The sequence below is a fragment of the Drosophila elegans genome, unplaced genomic scaffold (assembly GCF_018152505.1).
Source record: "Drosophila elegans isolate 14027-0461.03 unplaced genomic scaffold, ASM1815250v1 contig_397, whole genome shotgun sequence".
NCBI lineage: Eukaryota > Metazoa > Arthropoda > Insecta > Diptera > Drosophilidae > Drosophila > Drosophila elegans.
In genome coordinates, this window is record NW_024545782.1 from 3,592,414 (window position 1) to 3,611,477 (window position 19,064).

General features: G+C 39.2%; 2 protein-coding genes and 1 long non-coding RNA gene across 3 annotated transcripts; 1 reads left to right on the forward strand and 2 right to left on the reverse strand.

Moving 5' to 3' along the window:
* The first annotated feature begins 1,217 nt into the window (after positions 1–1,217).
* LOC108150726 (serine/threonine-protein kinase meng-po) lies at positions 1,218–17,520 on the forward strand. Its single transcript, XM_017279023.2, has 2 exons — positions 1,218–1,706; positions 15,312–17,520. Exons 1-2 carry the CDS (start codon positions 1,694–1,696, stop codon positions 16,667–16,669), a joined length of 1,371 nt encoding a protein of 456 aa, XP_017134512.1. The 5' UTR covers positions 1,218–1,693; the 3' UTR covers positions 16,670–17,520.
* On the reverse strand, positions 4,735–5,732 carry LOC108150727. The gene is made up of 2 exons (XM_017279024.2): positions 5,247–5,732; positions 4,735–5,175 (listed from the first exon to the last, which is right to left on the reverse strand). Exons 1-2 carry the CDS (start codon positions 5,624–5,626, stop codon positions 4,767–4,769), a joined length of 789 nt encoding a protein of 262 aa, XP_017134513.1. The 5' UTR covers positions 5,627–5,732; the 3' UTR covers positions 4,735–4,766.
* On the reverse strand, positions 7,645–8,203 carry LOC108150728. Its single transcript, XR_001774686.2, has 3 exons — positions 8,173–8,203; positions 8,050–8,115; positions 7,645–7,996 (listed from the first exon to the last, which is right to left on the reverse strand). It is a non-coding gene; the product is annotated as an uncharacterized LOC108150728 (long non-coding RNA).
* Positions 17,521–19,064: the final 1,544 nt, after the last annotated feature.

A 19,064-nucleotide genomic window follows, 5' to 3' on the forward strand; every position in this document is an offset into this window, starting at 1 on the left:
ATTTAAATATCTGAACATGTTATTTAAATACTAACCATGTAAAATGCATTTAAGACAAATAGGAACAATTTAAAGCTAATATTTTGCACATTTTTTTAAGATTTTTAATATTAAATCATGAAGTTTAATAGGCATTGTTTTTAATACTATGATTTAAATTTAATGTTTATATATAATATACAATTTTATAAGTGTAGGTTTTCTAACACAGCATACCATAGATAAGCAAAATTAACGCTGAGTCTATGCATCCCGTCAGACGCATACGGAGTTGGTATTGGTAGGTAATACTCATGCGAAAGACAGTTTAAGTGTTTAGAATATGCTCCCTGAAAATATTTCATGCCGGAGTTGTTGTTCTTAAGCTCATGCCCTACATGGGCACTTAGGTATTAAAAACTTCTATTACTCATAAAATTAGAATAAAATTAAACAGCTATTAGCTGCCTTAGATTCGATAGAAAAATATAGCGTCATCATTGTTTTAAAATTTAAAAGCATTTAAAAGTCCTTTTAAATGGTAATATTTTTCTGTTATACTATTGCTTTCAGAAGTTACAATCCTAAATTAAATAAAAATGTATATTAGCACAGTTTTTAAAATAAAAATGTTTAATTAAAATGTAAAAATATCGCTATTTTTTAAAGCACACATATCCGGTTCGGAGAAAAATCAAAGGAGGTTTGCCAGGATGCGTTGAACTCTAGACGGCATCATTCACTTCTTGCGCGCGAATGAAAACTACTATGCCAGCAACAAAGATGAAAGCTTTCCCCATCAGTCGAAGAAGCTTTTCTCCAACATGGAAACCGGAGCAAAAGTTTAAGAGAGAGCGTTAAGGGACAAAGGCATTCTTTAAATATTTAAGAGACTTGTAAAAATGTAATAGTTCTTTTAATTTTTAAAACCATTTTATTAAGAAACAAGTATAAATGTTAAACGTAAACATTTTTTAATTATTTTTATATATTTTTTTTTTAATTTAAAAAATACGTATATCTTACCTGTTTAATTTGAATAAAATTTAGAAGATAGAATTTAATTTCCATCAAACATACATTTTGCGCAACAGATCTATTCTTCAAGGTATAATTAATTTTTAAAAGTGCTCTTTTAAGAGCTTAAAAGCTAAAGTTGCCGACGAACGCCTTCGGTTGTCCATGCCAATATAAAAACCGAACCGTCTGGGAAATGGGAAATCATTCATAACGGAAAACTCCTGACGTGTGGACGTGAAAGTGCCGTGATTTCTGCCGTTGATTTTTGTCGCGTCTTTCGCTGCTTGTGTTTTGTGTATTTATATTGTTGCCATTATTCTTTGCGACCAAACTGCCGCTACTACGTATCCGTTCGCAAAAATAAAGAAAATAATACCTAAAATATCCCATTCATCTTGTTCTGCCAACTTATTTCTAATTGTGAAGCAACCTTGAAATTTCCACCTCACGCTGGAAATTGCGAAACAAAAGCATAGCGGAAAATATTTTGTTTACCAATAACTAGTCAACTATCAGCGAACTTGGCTATTTGCAATGTGACTTTCTAAGTGTGATCGCAGCTTTTTTGACGTTTTGTTTGGCAAGAAAACACGCTCTGAAATCGGTGAAATCAGTACACAAAACCGACACATTAAAAGTACAAAAAGGATTAGATTATTTTGGATTACTGTTGAAGCAAACCAAACTGACAAAAATGGGCACTATCGGTGAGTAGAATACTTGCTTCCTTCTTTAAGGGGTTTTATACAAAAAAAAAAACGTTTTTTTTTCTTTTATTTTTCAAGTGTACATATATTTAAAATACATGTCGTTCTGGTGATATTTTCGAAGTAACACGCAAATTTTAAATGGCGTTTTCGAGTGCCTAAAAGTACAATTACAATCTAAAGCGCTTTTCTCAAAATGGTGTTTTCAAAGGCGGGCGAGCTTCTTAAATATATTTTTTAGTTTTAATCGATGGTTTTTTCCCACCGACAAATATTTTTTTATAAACTAGTTTATGATGAAACTATGGTCATAAATAAAATTTTTTTTTGAGAAACCACCAAAATATTTTTAAAATGTTTCTGTTACTGAAGTTACACATGTTCTTAACAAATTATGTGTCTAATATATTCTTTGAAGGTTATTAAATTCGCCATTTGTCTAGCAGTCCAAAAGTTTAATATATTAACTATAATATAATGTTCTTATCACCGCCGTCCTGCAAGTGATTCCTGGGGCAATCCAACCTGAGTACGGCAAGTGGTTACCAAAGAGTTGCACAATTTGATTCTTTGATTGCTTGGTGTCCAATCCGATCCGATCATCCTTTGTTTGTCCAGGCCAGCTTGACACGAGCCAACCCTATATTTATGTAAATAATCCTCTTCAGAGAGCTCAAACAACACGGACGAGATTCTTTTCAATCAAATAGGATGTTCTATGTGGGAGTCCGTCCCCTTGTCAACGCCCCCTTCATTTCCATTTGGCTCCTGCTGTTTTCTCTGTTGCTTGCTTTTCAATTATCCTGGCTAAAAATAAACCCAGAAGCCCACAGACCCAAGAGAGCAATCAACCCACACAGAATACCGCTTGGAGCTGCTATCAACACCAGCCCAAAAAATGGGAAAGGAACAGCAAGCGACAAATGACAACGACGTCATTATCATAAACATGGTCGGTCTGCACGGCCTGCCCGCTAAAATGCCATGAATTTTGTTTATCCAAAATGTATAATATAAATTAGGCGCGAGCGGGGCGGGCCAGCGGTTGGGGATAGACCCTAAACTCATAATCGAATGACGCACGAGATTCTGATTTTCCCCGCTCATAATAATGTGTGTGTGTGCGTGGTGGGTGTAGCCACCGCAGTAGCCGGTCATTAGCCAGGTGGCTTTGGGCTTTGGTTTTGGGCATCAGGCCGGTGTCCTTGGGCCTTGGGGCCATTCAGATCCAGTGTCCTTTCGGGCGCGACCACAAATGCCGTCTGATTGCCATCTCTTCTGCCTCAATGGGTTCATTGTGGCAGGCCCCACACGACAGTTGCATTCTCAAGTGCCACCTGCGGCCAGAGCTTCCTTTTTGAATGCCATCCTCGGGATGTGACTTCTGCATGAGCGCAGACTGGGCCCGTACCCACACCCAGTCGCATTAAACACGCTTCAGCTGGTGTGACACGCTGCTCAGCACTGAAACATCCTCGAAGCACTTTTCTTGCTGGCGTTTGCTAAAAGTTCAGGGGTGAATAAAACCATAGATAAACGAAGTGACACTGCCTCCATGGTAATGCCGAGCACAAAAAGTAACGATTGAGATAAGGTCACTTTGACAATGTCTTTCAGCCCAGCCCCTGAGGCCTTTTCAATTTCAGATTGGTAAGAAACACAATTTTTCTGGATCTTGGTTTCACATCTAAAATCAGTCCTCTTAAAATTGTAACTAAAAATGCCTTAAAAAAAATGTATATTTTATTCATTATTATTCAAATAAAAATGAATATATTATTCATTATTATATGCACTAGCAGAATATTTTCTAGTCTCTGATATTACATTTTGTTATTATTTTAAGCGTTGTTGAAGCAGTTATAAACATAAAAAGTCGAATCATACTGTGTTTATTTTTAAGCTAATTACTTTTATACGACAACTTAAAATTGGCAATAAAATATTTGCTTTAGGCAGCATGAACTTGTGATTCGAATACAGACGTAACAAAAATTATCTTGCGAAAACAGCACTTTCATATTTTACGAGTACCGGAGTACGTAGAGCAAAAAAAGTTTGTAAAAATCGAAAAACAACTGCATGCATATTTAAATGAATATGTATCACGTTCGGCAAAAATAGAAAAAAAAAGTATATTATAAAAAGCATTAAAATCCCCTTTTTAAACTTTTTATTTGATTTTGTTTAGTTAAGCTTTGGCAGTATTAATTCCGAATTCTTACAAAAGTACATAAAAATTTAGTCTATTATTTCATAAATATATATATATATATATATATATATAAGTGCTTCTTTGAGATACTTTCGAAAAGTATCAAAACGTTTAAGTCTTACATTCAATGTCACTAAATACTTTCGAATATTAAATTTACTCAAATATTCTTTAATATTTGAAGTGTGTTGAGTATAACATTGTCAGCACATGACATTTGCGAAGTCGCAGTACAGCTAACTTTTTCAAGAGAAACACAGATGGATGCAAAGCAATAAGTAAATGTTTCTTCCCAAGGGCACCCCCAATCTAAGCTAATAAAATGCCTCGCAGAGATGAGACCCACCGCCACATGGCATCACCTGCAGCGGTCGCCAGCGACACAATTTTCCATGCCGCCGGTTCCACTTTTGCCTGCACTCAAAAAAAAAAAAATAATAATAAGTGTGTCTTGAAAACTAACTACAGACAGTATTTTTTATACCCACTGTTTTTTTGGTGTATGCAACGGCTGCTATGCCCTTGAGTGCATTCATCAAGAAGGAGCTCATGGCCCTACTGCACGACAAATAACTTCAGTTTGGAGGAACTCGAGCGCCTTTTGAACGAGCGGCATCCCAGCGTGGATCCCGATTGCTATACTGTCATGAGCTGAACGTTTAGGGGAACTTATGTAGTCAATAATTGGAAACAATGGCAGGTTTTAGGGCTTCTATATGTTGTTCATTTCATTTTGGTAATAGAGCCCCACAAATGTCAATGGGACACTCATTATCGCACTCAATAAAGCGAGGAAATTAAAGGAATACAAAGTAATGTTAAAGGGCTTCCATTTATTGTCCTAATTATATGCGACTCACATACTTCAAATTTACAAGGTTTTGGTGGGAGCACTTGAGCTTCAGGATCGGGCAAGTTGGATACGGTTGCAGGCACTTGCAGTAGACGAAGTGCACCTTAAGGTACTCGTCGAACTCCTCCATCACGGACTCGTTCTGCAGCAACTCACGGTAATCCTCAACACTCTCCAGGTTCACGGGGTCCAGCTGATGCATGTAGCACTTCAGCTTCAGCACCAGTGCGTACAAATAGTTGAATATGTCGACGGCCATGATCTTATGGTACTTGATGCTTCTGTGGTGGCTGTCACCCATTAAGAACGGTGTTTCCCGGCTCTTGTCCAGTCGCTCGTATGCGGCATAGAACTTCTTGCAGTGCTGGTTTACTTCCAGTAGGGAGTTTTTCAAGGTGTTGCTAAGCGAATAGTAGTATTAGAACTTCCATCTACTCACGGGTTGTTACTACTAGTAGTCTACGTGACTTACTTGGAGGCTCGCACCACTTCCAACTTCTCCTCGTACTCGTTGACAATGGCCTCTTCGGTCGACAATGTGTACACCTCGGGATACCTGGTCTGCTCCGAGCTGATCAGAATGAGATAGCGCTGGGTTAACAGCCAAATTCGTTCGATAAGTATCTTTTGGGCCTGCACTTCACACTGGTATAGATCGTAGTACTGCCGATACCGGGTTTCCAGGTCCACGAGGAACCCCAAGACCTCCGCCTCTGTCTCGTAGTGCTTCTTGAGCTGGAGCGTCAGATGGGGCTCGTCATTCTCCGATTTGTGGTCAGCACTGTGATCCGATCTTCGTGCCAATTTGTGTTCCTCCTCTTGTTGCAACAATAACTCAACTCTGTGTTCCATTGTGTTTATTGACTACGTGTACGTTTTAATGTAATCTAACTGGCAAACTGTGTGTGTGTATGGTGTGGTGCTGCCCTCAAGGCAGACTAGATGTGTGTTCATCCCAGTGGGGGTTCCGCCCATCGATTTCAATTCTCATCTCCTTCGTCAGTGGCCAATAAGGTATTTGAGGTTGAACTAAGTTGATGGCAACGGCAGAAGAATCTTCCAAGAATCGATGAAAAATCCCTTTTAATTAAGATCAGATAGAGATCAATGTCTTCTTATAAATTAGTCAATTTAAAATAGATTTGTCTGCCAAAAACAAGTACGTAAAATGGGATTTAGCTCCTCAATCAATGAATAACATGTGATATGCAAATACATTATTTATAGAGCGGACAGAGGAAGCGATTAATTTCAACCAAGCGGCAAAAAATGTTTTGATTGATTCGAATTTTGAGCATTTTTGGTTTTCGGGATTCACTGAAACGAAAATTAAAATAAACGAATATGGCATTGCTGCTGATATTTCTGAGAGCCACCTAACTTGACTTTGAATGCCACCATACAAACAACAAAAAAAAAACGTCAATATATAGTTCTTTATAAATGCGTAATTTTTATTTCGTGTTTTCGTTTTGGCCATTAATGAAGTGCGAAGCCAATTGCCGCCTTTAACGATTTTGGCTACAGACAGAAAATTCTCATGCTCGTTCAAATAATATTAAATACGTCTGTATTGATATGGGTGGAAATTTGAACTCGAGCGCGTCAAGCAGCAGCGCAAACATTGCTCATGCCCAAGCAAATTTTCAATATTGCTCGGATAAACAAAATAAAACATGTGAACGCCGAGTGTGTCTAGGCTCACAAATTTAATGCTCCCTAATTGAAAAAATGTGTTGAAAATATTGACGGCTGTCAAAAATATGTAAATGGTTGGGGCGGAGAGTAAAAGTTTGAAAATAATTTTTTATGAAATATAATACCTGTAAGGATATTTAAGGATTTTTTGCATTTATTTTAATACAACTATTACCAATAGAATTATATTTACAACCTCACACAATTGTGAAAGTCAAACAATCCTGAAATATGAAAATTTTTTTTATTAATATACACAAATTACCAAAAAAAAATCTTAAAAAAATACCCACATTTCGCACTTTGCCGTTCATCGTTGTTTACGATTTCGGATTTTTAATTACCCCAGCGGCACACGCGTCGTATGCGCGATGTCTTCTTTGGTGTAATGTGTTTGGGCTATTTTGGACCAGCCAAGTGCTACTTGTGTGCCCTCAAGATGTGTTTTCTCAACACCGCTAGGCTAATGTGCAAATAATTCTCTCGAGATGTTGCAAATGATTTTTGATTGTGTTCAAATTGTGAGAAGGTGCAATGAACCTGTCGAGACAATCGCGAACAGCAAATGGGCAAGAAGGCGATTGAAATATTATCGATAATTATAGTCAACTGATATGGGGAGTGCATAAAGATTATCCAAACCTGTTTAATACAATCACACAATACTTAAGGGGGTCAAATAAAAGGTAAGACCACTTGTATTCTTAACAATTATAATTAATGTATAATAATATGTAATTAAACTAAAATGTTTTATATCGCCAAGGTTATAATTCCCTTTTGTCCTTTTAATAATAATGTAGAGGTAGTTTTTCTTTCGCTTTCTACGCGTTGATCCGTGGGACAAGGTCGTGCCGTCGGCTGTCGGCTCGAGAAATATTGTGGCTGACCAAAAGATGAGATATATAAGTGTTCCCCGCAGAAGATACATCCATCAGAGTCGGTGCGAGAAGGCGGACTGCACAGAATTTCTGTGCTCCGTGCGTTTGTGACGCGCTTTTTGCCATTGACACGCAATAAAAATATGTACTTAAGCATTGTAAATACTCATAATAAGCACGTTAAAGATATATAAATAATTTCTCTACTGGCGCGACTCATTATGTTGTTTTAATTTGGCGTCTAGTGCAACGCCATACCGACCCAGCTAATAGAAGAAACAACATCATAACTTGGCGATTGTGGCATTTAATATCGGTGAGAAAACAATAAAAAATGTTTGAACCGAGTCAAATTTTGCAACAAAAAACGGTGCCTTGGAATTAGCACAATACACGTTGCACTCTGGTCACTTCTGTCTGGCAACGGGGGCACAAAGGGCTTTCTTGCAAGGCGTTGGTCAGACATCCCTGGCAAAACAAATGGCCGCAGTTGGTGGCCACTTTCTTCACCAGGGGCTTTTGGCAAATGGGGCATCTGCAGATTTTCCCGTTTTCATCGATAAGGTATTTCTCTTTGCGAGGCTCAAACCCGTCGTCTGCACGTTGTGGGAGTCCCATCTTTATTGGTTTCCAGCTTATTAGTCTGCGGCAGGAAATTTATAAATTAGTTGTATAACTAAAAAACCCTGTTCTTACATGAGAATACGATGACAGTACGACGACAGTACGATGACAGTATGATGACAGTACGATGACAGTACGCTGAAATGGTTTGAAACTTGATTCAAGGGTAACTTAGTTACATGAGGTTACACTTACTGTGTACAAATTTAATAGATTTACAGTGTTGAACTGGCTGGATAGTATAACAAAACACTGCAATTGCAGAATATAAAAAACGAAAGACAGAGGAAGATAATGGTTGTTTTTTTGAGGAGAAAGCTCAGTTAAATGCGTGGGAAGCACTGTGAATGCTTTTTCCTCTCATCTCCTGACGCTGAAGAAAGCATTTTTTTAATTTGTACGAATATACGTACGTATATAAGTGTGTAGTATTTAATAAATTATTAATTTTTGCTTCGCTTTAGCCGCTGAAACATCACATGAATCGTCTATTTGGTCTGGCCAATAAATGTCTATTATATAAATGGAATTTATTTTACGCAGATTGAACTTTATCAGTGTGTGTAGGTGTGATCGAGAAGGTAGTCTAACATCTTGATTGAACACACATACTATTTTTCTAATTAATTTTTCTTTTTAAAGAAAATGATTCAATCTTTTTTTATTTTGGAACTTGAACCAAGTATCATTATTTAACGATGAGAGAACATTTCGAAAGCAATGCAGTGGTCAATGGTTCCAAAAACACTTTCAAATAGGCCAGTTTAAACCAGTTTTTGGATATAGTCTAGACGCGGTGTTTTTGTTATACTAGACACACGTGATGATGTTTTTGCCATTGAGTTTTCTTTTAAATGTTTTGTTTTTGTCTCGTCCGTTTCGAAAATTTTTTTCTTTTATTTTATTTTACTTTTCTTGGATTTTTTACTTATATCATTGAAAACAACAATATATTGCGAGTGCATATTACATTGTCATGGTAAATGTTTACGGACTGTCTGAATGCGTTTTGTAGAATATCGATATTGAGTGTGACCACTCTTCTGTGTAATTATATTACGAAAATAAAGCAACTTAAGTGCATGGAAAAAATATTTGTTGAAAACCGGGAGGGTAAGCATTTGTACTTCTCTTAATATTACACAAATTACGTACACAATTACTTTTAACGACAAGTACATTTATCGATTTTGGTCATGTTAAATGTTTACCGACTGTCTGAATGCGTTTTGTAGAATATCGATATTGAGTGTGACCACTCTTCTGTCTAATTATATTACGAAAATTAAGCAATTTGATTGCATGGAAAGAATATTTGTTTGAAAACCGGGAGGGTAATTATGTTGACTTCTCTAAATGTTACGCAAATTACGTACACAATTACTTTTAACGACAGGACATGAGAACATTTATCAATTCCTTATAGGTGAAATTTAAATCCTTCTAATCAGTAAAATTGATTACTCTTCTTTTGGGTAAACAAGTCACCAATCAATTATCCAATCCAATTAATTTCCATTTTACATATCCGCATCCCCGCAACAAAACCGTTCTAATTATTTCACTCATCGCAACTTGAAGTTGACGTCAGGTCTCCATCCAAGTGAATTTCCCTCGTTCAGTTTGCCATGCAAATATTATTATTAGCATTACTTACAATTATTTACGAGCGTTTTGAGTGTTCCGCGAACACATATTACAAGCGCAGGACCACATGAGAGATATAGAACAGCAATTGTTTAGCCCAAAGCCACCTCCGCAAAATATTTCCGAAACGTATTTTTCCCATTTTCGCACTGCAGTGACCCCTCATGAATAGCCCACTTAATTTATCGGTTCAATCTATATTGCATCACCTTCGGCAGGGGCAAACTATTCAGATATTATTTATAGGGTTTGCTCAGTTGGACATTATTCATTTTCCAACATTTTTTCAAAATTTTTTTATCAACGAGAGGCTTGATAAATGATTTTACGTCGACACTTACCTTGACCTTACCTTGAAAATAGTCAGCTACATGATTTTTTTACAAGACACTCTCAGTTTTTCTTGGTGTCGATCTTCATTCACGTTCGCTTCACAGGAGGCTATTTATAAGCATTTATTTGCGCAAAAAATACATGCTTTCGGATATAGTATTAAATAAAGGCGAGCAAATTAAATAAATCGTAAAGGCGGAACTATTAAAATAAATTATGGAAACGGTGTCGTGGGCGGCGACTTTGGTCACTCACTGTGCAGCCAGAAAGGCCTCTACGGCTCGTGGGTTCCACTTTGTATTCGCGGTGGCCCTGGCATGCGAGCCCGTCAAGCGGCACTCAGAAGAAGGTATTATGGAGGACCGGCTTTCGTCCTGGCCAACCCCATTGGCATCCTCGATTGCCACCTGCCGGCTCGTGATGGTCATGTGTGCCATCTTCCAAGAGCAGCTGTTGGTAGTCTTTCTGAGTGCTGCCATATATCAATATTTCGGGGTCTGGGCAGGGGCAGGTACACGCCTACTATTCTATTAATATACTCCGTGGCCGAAAGATAGGGAAAGCAAATTGTACAGATCCAAACGTGTTTTATAAATACAACAAAAATATACAAAATTCGCATTTGGCCTGCCCTCATATCAAAACTCATCCGTTCTCTAAAACGTAGGATCAATGCATAAAAAGATCTCTTAATATTATTTATTTAAATTTGGTTTTGTTGTTTCGTGTATACCTACACCTAAAGACCCATATATATTTAATTTTATTTCTTTTTGTTTATTTTGGTTTTGGTTGCCTTAGCTCTGGTTTGTGAGCGCAGCGGAAATTTTCTTTCAAGTCGTTAATTTTTATTGAATTGTTGTATAATATGTTATATTCTGTTTACGAAAACTTGTTCGACAGGGAGTGAGCAACGCGATATAAAATGTTGGGCAAGCCTTGAAATAAAATGTACGAGAAATAACTAATTTCGATCCGAAAATGTTAAAATTATTCATTGAACAACAATAACTTTAGTAGATTACGATTTCCATTTCAGTTGGTCTATTTTTTTGTATTGTTTTCATCTTTGAGATAGTAAACAGGCAGGGGATATCCAAAACTTTTGTATTATAATTACCTTGTAAAAATAAAATCCAAGCACATCGTACACACTTCTTGTGCTAAAAAGCCATTACATTTTCCAAATCCTCCTAGAACTTATTGACCCAAATCCAATTTAATGTAAACAGTCACGGTGTATCCAAAAGTGTACTGCATACGCAGAATTATCGAGGAGTGTAATTTTCTTTCCATCGGAAATGAAGGCACGGCAACAGATTGTCGTAGGTCTCCATCCTACACGAGCAGCACGTAGAAGCCATTCCGACTTTTTCGAGTTGGCGTAGGTCCTGATAGCCAACTTAAGTTCCCCGCCCACATCAAAGAGTCGGACATCGAGTGAACCAGTGCCCCTGATTGGGCAATCAGAGCGGATCAATTGTTTAAAATACTCGACTGGTGCTGATGGTGCTCGATACTAGGGGGGATTGGACGGTCGATGGTCCCTGGACGATGGTCTCTGGTCTCCAGACTGCGGGTGACGGGTGGCGGAGCCCGGGCAATTCGTCTTGGCCGGGCTAAAAGTGTTTGCATTTGTTTTGTAATAATAGGAAACTTACAATGCGATGGAGACCCAGAGGCAGCATCGCTGGTTGGGTGAGTGGGGCCACAGCCGTAGCTATATCTGTGCCTGTATGTGGCACACCGACCGACAACGACTCGCCGATTGACGTCAGCAATGCCCCCAAAGTCGTGCACAGTGTCGGGCGGGTTGCCAAGCAGGCGGGAACCGGGACACAACGCTGGTGGAGACCCACCCGTGAGGCGACTGTGGAGGGCGGGCAGCGGCGGCTCTTTTTGTCAGTCACTCATACAAAAGTTGGACGGCCAGGGCGAGCGTATCGGTTCTTGGGAAATCTGCGAGTGCTCCCTGAGAGCTTTAGCCACTGGCTTATCAATAATCTTTAATTAATTAAAGATTCATTTAACTGTTTCCCAAGAATAAATGATGAATATGTACTTGTGTTTACTATAAGAATCAAGTTGGAAATCTGCGACATGATAAGTGCTAAGAAACCTGCACGTGCTGTTCAATGAAGCTTACACCGAATTTATTACTATAAACCTAAGAAATACACTAGATAATAATTACATTTATTCAATACAATTATTTTGCCCTAGATATTGACACAATTATTTCTTTTCAGATCTTTTCATTGGTAAAGCCTTTGTAATTTAATTCTCTTCGAAATTAACGAATATATTTAAGTTTTACTTTTTTTAAGCATCTAATAAAACAGTGTATTAAAGTAAAAACTGGAAAAATAAGTGTCTTTTACTACCAATCATAAGTTACGTATGTTTTTGCAAAAGAAAAGAAAATCAATAAATTTTAAATCTTTTAATATTATAACAGATAACTTTACCTAACCACATGCATTGGTAAAATATTTCAAGCGACTTTTTTATCACACAAATTTAACTATGTTTACGAAGGACAATAAAATCAACCAAATGTAACTGAAATCTCACCTTTCGAGTGCATCTGTAGGTCGCCCATTCATCAAAAGAATTTTTTTCCTTTGACAGGTCGTTTCTCCTGGCGCCTTTGTTGCAATTGCATTTCACATTTCACTTCGGGGTTTGTTTATTTTCACCCTCTGTTTACACGACCCAACTTGGCTGAGAGGGCATATGATTTTCACGGAAATTCAGACTTTCAATTTATATTTAGAGCGCCGCAATGCATCTTTGAGAATGCCTGCTGACCCTTTTTTGGCTCATTTGTTTGTTCTGCTATTTTTGGCATGCAAAGTGTTTCTGCCGCAATTGAGAATATCAAGATGAAATGGCCAAGATGAATTGAGTGTGGCAGGAGGGACTGATGGTTAGCTGAACGAGAGGAAAGTGAAAGTTTGATTTATGGCCACTTGCTGTTTGGTGTTCTAACGAGTCAAAATTAGTTTCCCTACGTTGTGTAGCAGGAGCTCTCCGTTTACTTAGCGGCTGGGCCCTGTTCACCTCTGGCCACACGCCAATATCTTCTGGAACGGAAATAGAAATGCTCGAAAGAATACGAGCAAAAACCGCAAGACTTGGACTTCATGATGACAAGTCCACCCCCCAAACTGATGGGACCTTTTTATCCGGGGTTAATGGGGTACAATTAAAATCACATTTGGCCTATCATAATGGTCTCTGTTTTGAGATTGAAGGCGCTGTGAATAACAAATAAAGAAAATAGAATGTGTAAGTAAAACACTAAAAAAAGAAAAAAAAATTATTGAGTACATATTAAAACAAGAGAAACATAACTATACAGACTCGAACGCTTATCGATTTAGAATATATATAGGTACTTAACTTAATTAAATACCTATTTTTAGCTGTAACTTAAATTTAAATCTACCATAGGTAAAGAGTAATTAAAATAATCTATAATTAGTAAGACAAACCAAAAAAAGGTAAACTATATAAACTATATGCTGTCCCTAACTATTTTAAGTATACTATATACATAGATACCTACCTTGGGGAGCATGCATGTATTGTATATGCTGTCCCTAACTATTTTAAGTATACTATATAGATACCTACCTTGGGGAGCATGCATGTATTGTACAAACTTGAATGCTTTTTTCGCTCGTTTAAACTTTATCTAATCAGAAAATATTTTTGAAAAGATGTAATTCGGTAGCCTTTGGTCTGCTTTCCAATACCATTAAATGAAATATGAGCACAAGATGATTGTGAAGTCTATCGCCAAAAATAAGTGTCAAAACCAATTCGCGGTAAAATCGTGAGAAAATCAGGAGAATCACATCACGCCCTATAAATGTTTTGCTAAAATTTTGTTTGCCTTGCGTTGGTGCGATTTTCCAGCTAACGCATTATATATACATCTGTCTAGCTGTGTCCCATTCGGCAGCAAATCAAATGATTTTCGCGATTTCCTAGGCTATAAATGAGACCGAATGTAGGAAGGGGTGTTGGGGCTGGCACTACGCAGATTGCGGATTCCCAAAATCGGAGCAATCGTCAGTCAGTGACTAAATGCTGACGTCTTTGCTGCGCGGCCCCTATATAATTCATGCTGAAGATGGCCCAGCACGCCCCGGGGATCTACGCAAATTCTGCACTAACTTTGGCACAGACAATTCGGCGACAACATAGTCTATTTCGCTGTCTTGGGCGTGGGCGGTTCTCCTCACGCCCATTTCGATATGGAGGGCTGTAAAACGCTTTTCTATGTTCGCCGCTGGCTGATAAATTAATAATTCGCATTGTGGAACAACAAATGGACACATAAAAGCAACCGAAGCAGCACATCAAACGCTGTCCATAAATCATAGCAAACAAAACCAAAAATACACCCAATTAAAGCCGCCCAGAGTGACACGAAATGGTGTTTGGCTTGTGGTCAGTCCGTGTGAGGTGTGAATAGGTGAAATCTATGTTGCCATGGGTTGCCAAGGGTCAATGCTAATGTTCTTTTTTTATTCAGGTTTAGATTTGTAATCGAAATTTCTTTCATAACCATAACCTTAACTTTTACTGAATACATTCGAACTGCTTTATAAGAAGCTTCATTGTTAGATTTATTAAAAAAGGCAACTCTGAAAAGTGCTCCCTTTGCTTTAACTTTGAATTGGGAAGGCTTTAAGTAACTTTAAAATAGTACAAGTTATTTAGTGTTTTACCAAGTTTCCTAAGATGGGAGACTCATTTAGGAAAAAATCTTTTTAAGTTAATGTTCCGAGGAAACAAAAAACAAATAATAGGTAACAATTTTATGTAAGCTAGTTTTTGATGTTACCTACACCCTTTCAACTTTCGCATTTACAAAAATATTATTGGTTTTTTGAGACGGTGAATGAGGTATTACTGACCCCATTATTATCATAGTTTTAAATTATATTTTCTTTATCACGATATTATATAGCTGCCCTAGGAATAATCGAATAATTAAGCTGAAAATCATCATAGCTTCAACAGTTTTAAATGTATACGTCTTTAAATCGAATGTTTAATATTTAATTTTTGAAATAGTTGCAAAGCTTTGAATACTTCGGCTGGCCGAAATTTATTTATTTTCAATAAAAAAAAAATTGTTGAAAAATATCCAAAAAATTTGGTTTACCATATTTTAAACTGAGCTTTAAGTGAATTGAAAATGGGACAAACGATGTGATTTAGCCGCCTAAGGAATAGGAATTCAGAGTTAAATCGCCATAGATAAATTTGTTTATATATTGCTTCATTTCTTGTTTGTTTTGTGTCGCCTAACCTGTGCCTCCTTCTGTGTCTTGCAGAGAAACGCTCGTTCTCCTTCCGACTGCGCCGCTCCTTCGGCGACGGCGGCAGCACGAACAGCCGGAACAGCAACAACAACAGCAGCACCTGCACCAACCACAACAACCAGAAGCGATGCAGCACGCCGCTGACGCCGACGAGCACCAGCACCGGGCGGTTGGAGGTGCCCGGGGCCGCCTCCGTGAGCCGCCGGAGCAGCATCTACAAGAAGCCGGACAAGAACGACGGCGGGCAGATCCACCTGATCCCGGACGTGGAGCTGCCGCTGATGACGTTCGCCGACCAGTACAACATCGAGAAGACGCTGGCCGAGGGCTGCTTCGCGAAGATCCTGCTGTGCCGGCACAAACCCACCAGCACACTGGTCGTCCTGAAGGCGGTGCACGCCGAGCTGACCACGATCAAGGAGTTCCAGAAGGAGTTCCACTACAACTACGAGCTGTCGCACCACCATCACATCCTGAGCGCCTACGCGGTGGCCTTCCAGACGATGGACTACTACGTGTTCGCCATGGAGCACGCCCCCTACGGCGACCTGGCCTCGAACATCGGACCCAACGGGCTGCACGAGAACGCCTGCAAACTGATCTCGGAGCAGCTGAGCTCGGCCCTCGGCTTCATGCACTCGAAGAGTCTGGTGCACCGCGACCTGAAGATCGAGAACATATTGGTCTTCACGCCGGACTTTGCGCGCGTCAAGCTCTGCGACTTCGGGGCCACCACCAAGAAGGGTCTGCTGGTGCACAAGGTGAAGCACACGTGGACCAGCTGCGTGCCGCCAGAGCAGCTGGAGCTGATCAAGAACGAGCGCTTCCAGTGCCTGCCCGTTAGCGACTCCTGGCAGTTCGGCATCCTGCTGTACAACATCCTCACAGGCAACCCGCCGTGGCAGTCGGCCGACTGGGTCAAGGACCAGTCCTATGCCAACTTCATGAAGTACGAGCAGCGCAAGACGACCAAGGTGCCGGACAACTTCCGGCGCTTCTCGCCGCGCCTGATGCGCTGCTTCCGCAAGTACCTCAGCCACGATCCCGAGGACCGCTGCAAGATCACCGAGGTGGCCAAGTACATGAAGGACCGCTGGGTGGAGTGCCGCATCTCCACCTCCAAGTCGGCCACGCTCATCTCGCCCACCAACCACGACCAGGACTCGTGCATCTACCTCAACCAGCGGGAGGGACGTCTATCCGGGGACGAGAACAAGCTGCGCTTCAAGCGCATGATGTCCACCTACGGCCTGGACATACCCATCGACCAGGCGATGGTGCGGCGGCGGGTCTGGGACTGGCTCTCCACCTGCGACGCCAACTTCGATCCGGACGTGGAGAGTCTGCACGCCCTGGACCTGATGCAGTAGGATGCAGCGGTTGTCCCCTGCTCCCTGAAATCAATTCCAACCCAGAAATCTATTGTAAGTCGTTAAGAGAAGTGAACCACCAACAGCAACTCGAGCCGAAATTTGGATTTATCGACTAAATCAACTTGTAAATAAGCCAATATCGCCCGATTTAATCACGTTTGATCACGTTTGAATTTGTGGATCTAAAAGATCGTTTATGTGACACAGCGCAGAGAAGACACTTCTCGGCGGTTCTTTTCTGTTGTTCTGCGAGTGCAAAATCCCAGAACTGAAATTTAGCATAGATTTTTATAGATCAAATTTGGTAAAGCTAAGTAGTAAGAATTTGTAGGATAATGAAACCCAGTTTGGGGAAAAACACTTCAACGGATAACTTTCCAGTAGTGTTACCTTTCTAGTCTTCCGCTACGATGATTTTCTATGTACTCTATACCCCATACATGTATGTAGTCCTATGATTAAGTTAATGAATGTACTATACATATAATGTGTGATTTACGCGTTACTTACTTTATGTGTACGGAATACAAAATAATGCAAATGTCTAGACCTAGACCTTAAAGAGATGTATATGTAAGGAGTGCCCCTGGTGCATTCACGACCAATTATATGACGACTAAGCTTGTTTTATATATATGAATAGACTATAAAAACATATTTATTTAGCTATCATTGATGAGAACCCATGGATGTGTGGATGCCATTGATGAGTATGAAACCTTTTTGTATATACTACTATTATTACAACTGACTTTTTAAAACATAATTTGCATGTAATCATGAGTTAATACCCTATGTAAACCTACAAAATGCAAAAATATAGAACCATAAACTGAGTTTACCTAAAACGGGAGTTCTTTTTATAAAAACTGTAGTCAAACAATCGTTTCATAGCCCCATACGAGATCTGCAAAGTAATAAGGGGAATAACATTTCTACAACCAAAGGTAAATGTTTATTATTTTGAATATAAATTATTTGTTGTTGTTCAGGTACACTGGTGTTATATACCGCATTGGTGCCTGGCTAATTGTTTTGTGTTGTTTCCGGAGGTCGCTCCGGTGATTTTCTGTAGTTGCTTCGACATTGGATGTCATGGCTTTCAGCGGCCAAATGGACGAAGAGCCGGCGAAAAACAATCTTGTTGTTTGCAGTGCACAGGATGTGACGCCGCTGCCCGTAATTCTGTCTCTAATAAACAATCGCTAAGGTTAATTCAACAAAGGTGAGGTTACGCCGTGTGTTCGGTGGGCGGACATATTGTTTGCATTACGCGTTCCCTCTTGCTCTACATAATGCTATTAAATTGTATAATTCTGGCAGCCATGAATCAAAGGACGGTCGGAGGCGATCGATTGGCAAAAGTGATTGATTAATGTCTTCGGTTAACCTGTAATTGACTGGCGCGGTAAGGTCAATGTCGCTTTACCTTGACTTTGTGTTATAAAACAACCGAATTGGACGCTTTGTTTTACGAGGCACGGGCCAACACACTTAAATGTGTTTAATGTCTAAGCCCATGGACAGCATGCCATAATGCCGGCTAGACGAAGAATGTGAAAGTTTTTTATAACACCTGAAAATACAACAAATTTATGTTGTTCTTAAAATTTGTATAGCGAGGCAGAGAGGATGTGGCACGTTTTTTATTAACTGTTTATTCTTCTATTGAAAATATATTTTAAATATAGCTTTTGCAATATCAATTTCTCACACTTTCCCATACGAAATAATAGCGACATTTCTAAATGAGAAAATGATTTCTTTTAAACAAACAAATAAAATTTATCTATTTAGCTAGTTGTTAATATTAATTTGATCTTTGAGTTTCTACGAGTTTGTAGAAAAGTGCTCCGGTAACGACCTTACTATTACTAACTATATATATTTATTTATATAATTTCGTTAGAAAAATGATTCCGAACCAAACAAAGTATTCGATGAATTCCGAAGTGACTTTGTCTTTGATATACGAAATAAATAACTTAACAACCAAACTGGCTGGATGATCATGACCAACATAGGCCATATGATCTGGTTATGTCCATGCCACACTCATATCTGCCGTGAACTAAAAGCGCGGCATGCAAGTTGTGCAGCTTGAGACTCAATGCCCATTGTTAATGGATCAATAAATATACAATTTATCCCATTTAATTAGTTGCTACTGGTGTAAAACTGTCCGAATATCAAAACATGTTGTGCCGCGCGCATAAATTCATTTCAATCGCTACGAAAATAGGTTTTTACGATGCCTCCCCCGGCGCCCCTCGTCTCATCTCGTTCCCTGGTGTCCACGAGTAACTTTGTCCCGTCGCGTCGGCGAATTTTGAATGTCCCCCACTTACTGTATGGGTCTATTTTCTGCTGATGTGGTTGCTGTTTTTGTGAC

Bases quoted from the DNA above. Each gene is read 5' to 3' on its own strand.
- LOC108150727 (XM_017279024.2), bottom strand. From the start codon at position 5,626: ATGGAACACAGAGTTGAGTTATTGTTGCAACAAGAGGAGGAACACAAA. The intron at 5,176-5,246 runs GTAAGTCACGTA...CTATTCGCTTAG, and splicing joins GAAGTGGTGCGAGCCTCCAA to CAACACCTTGAAAAACTCCC.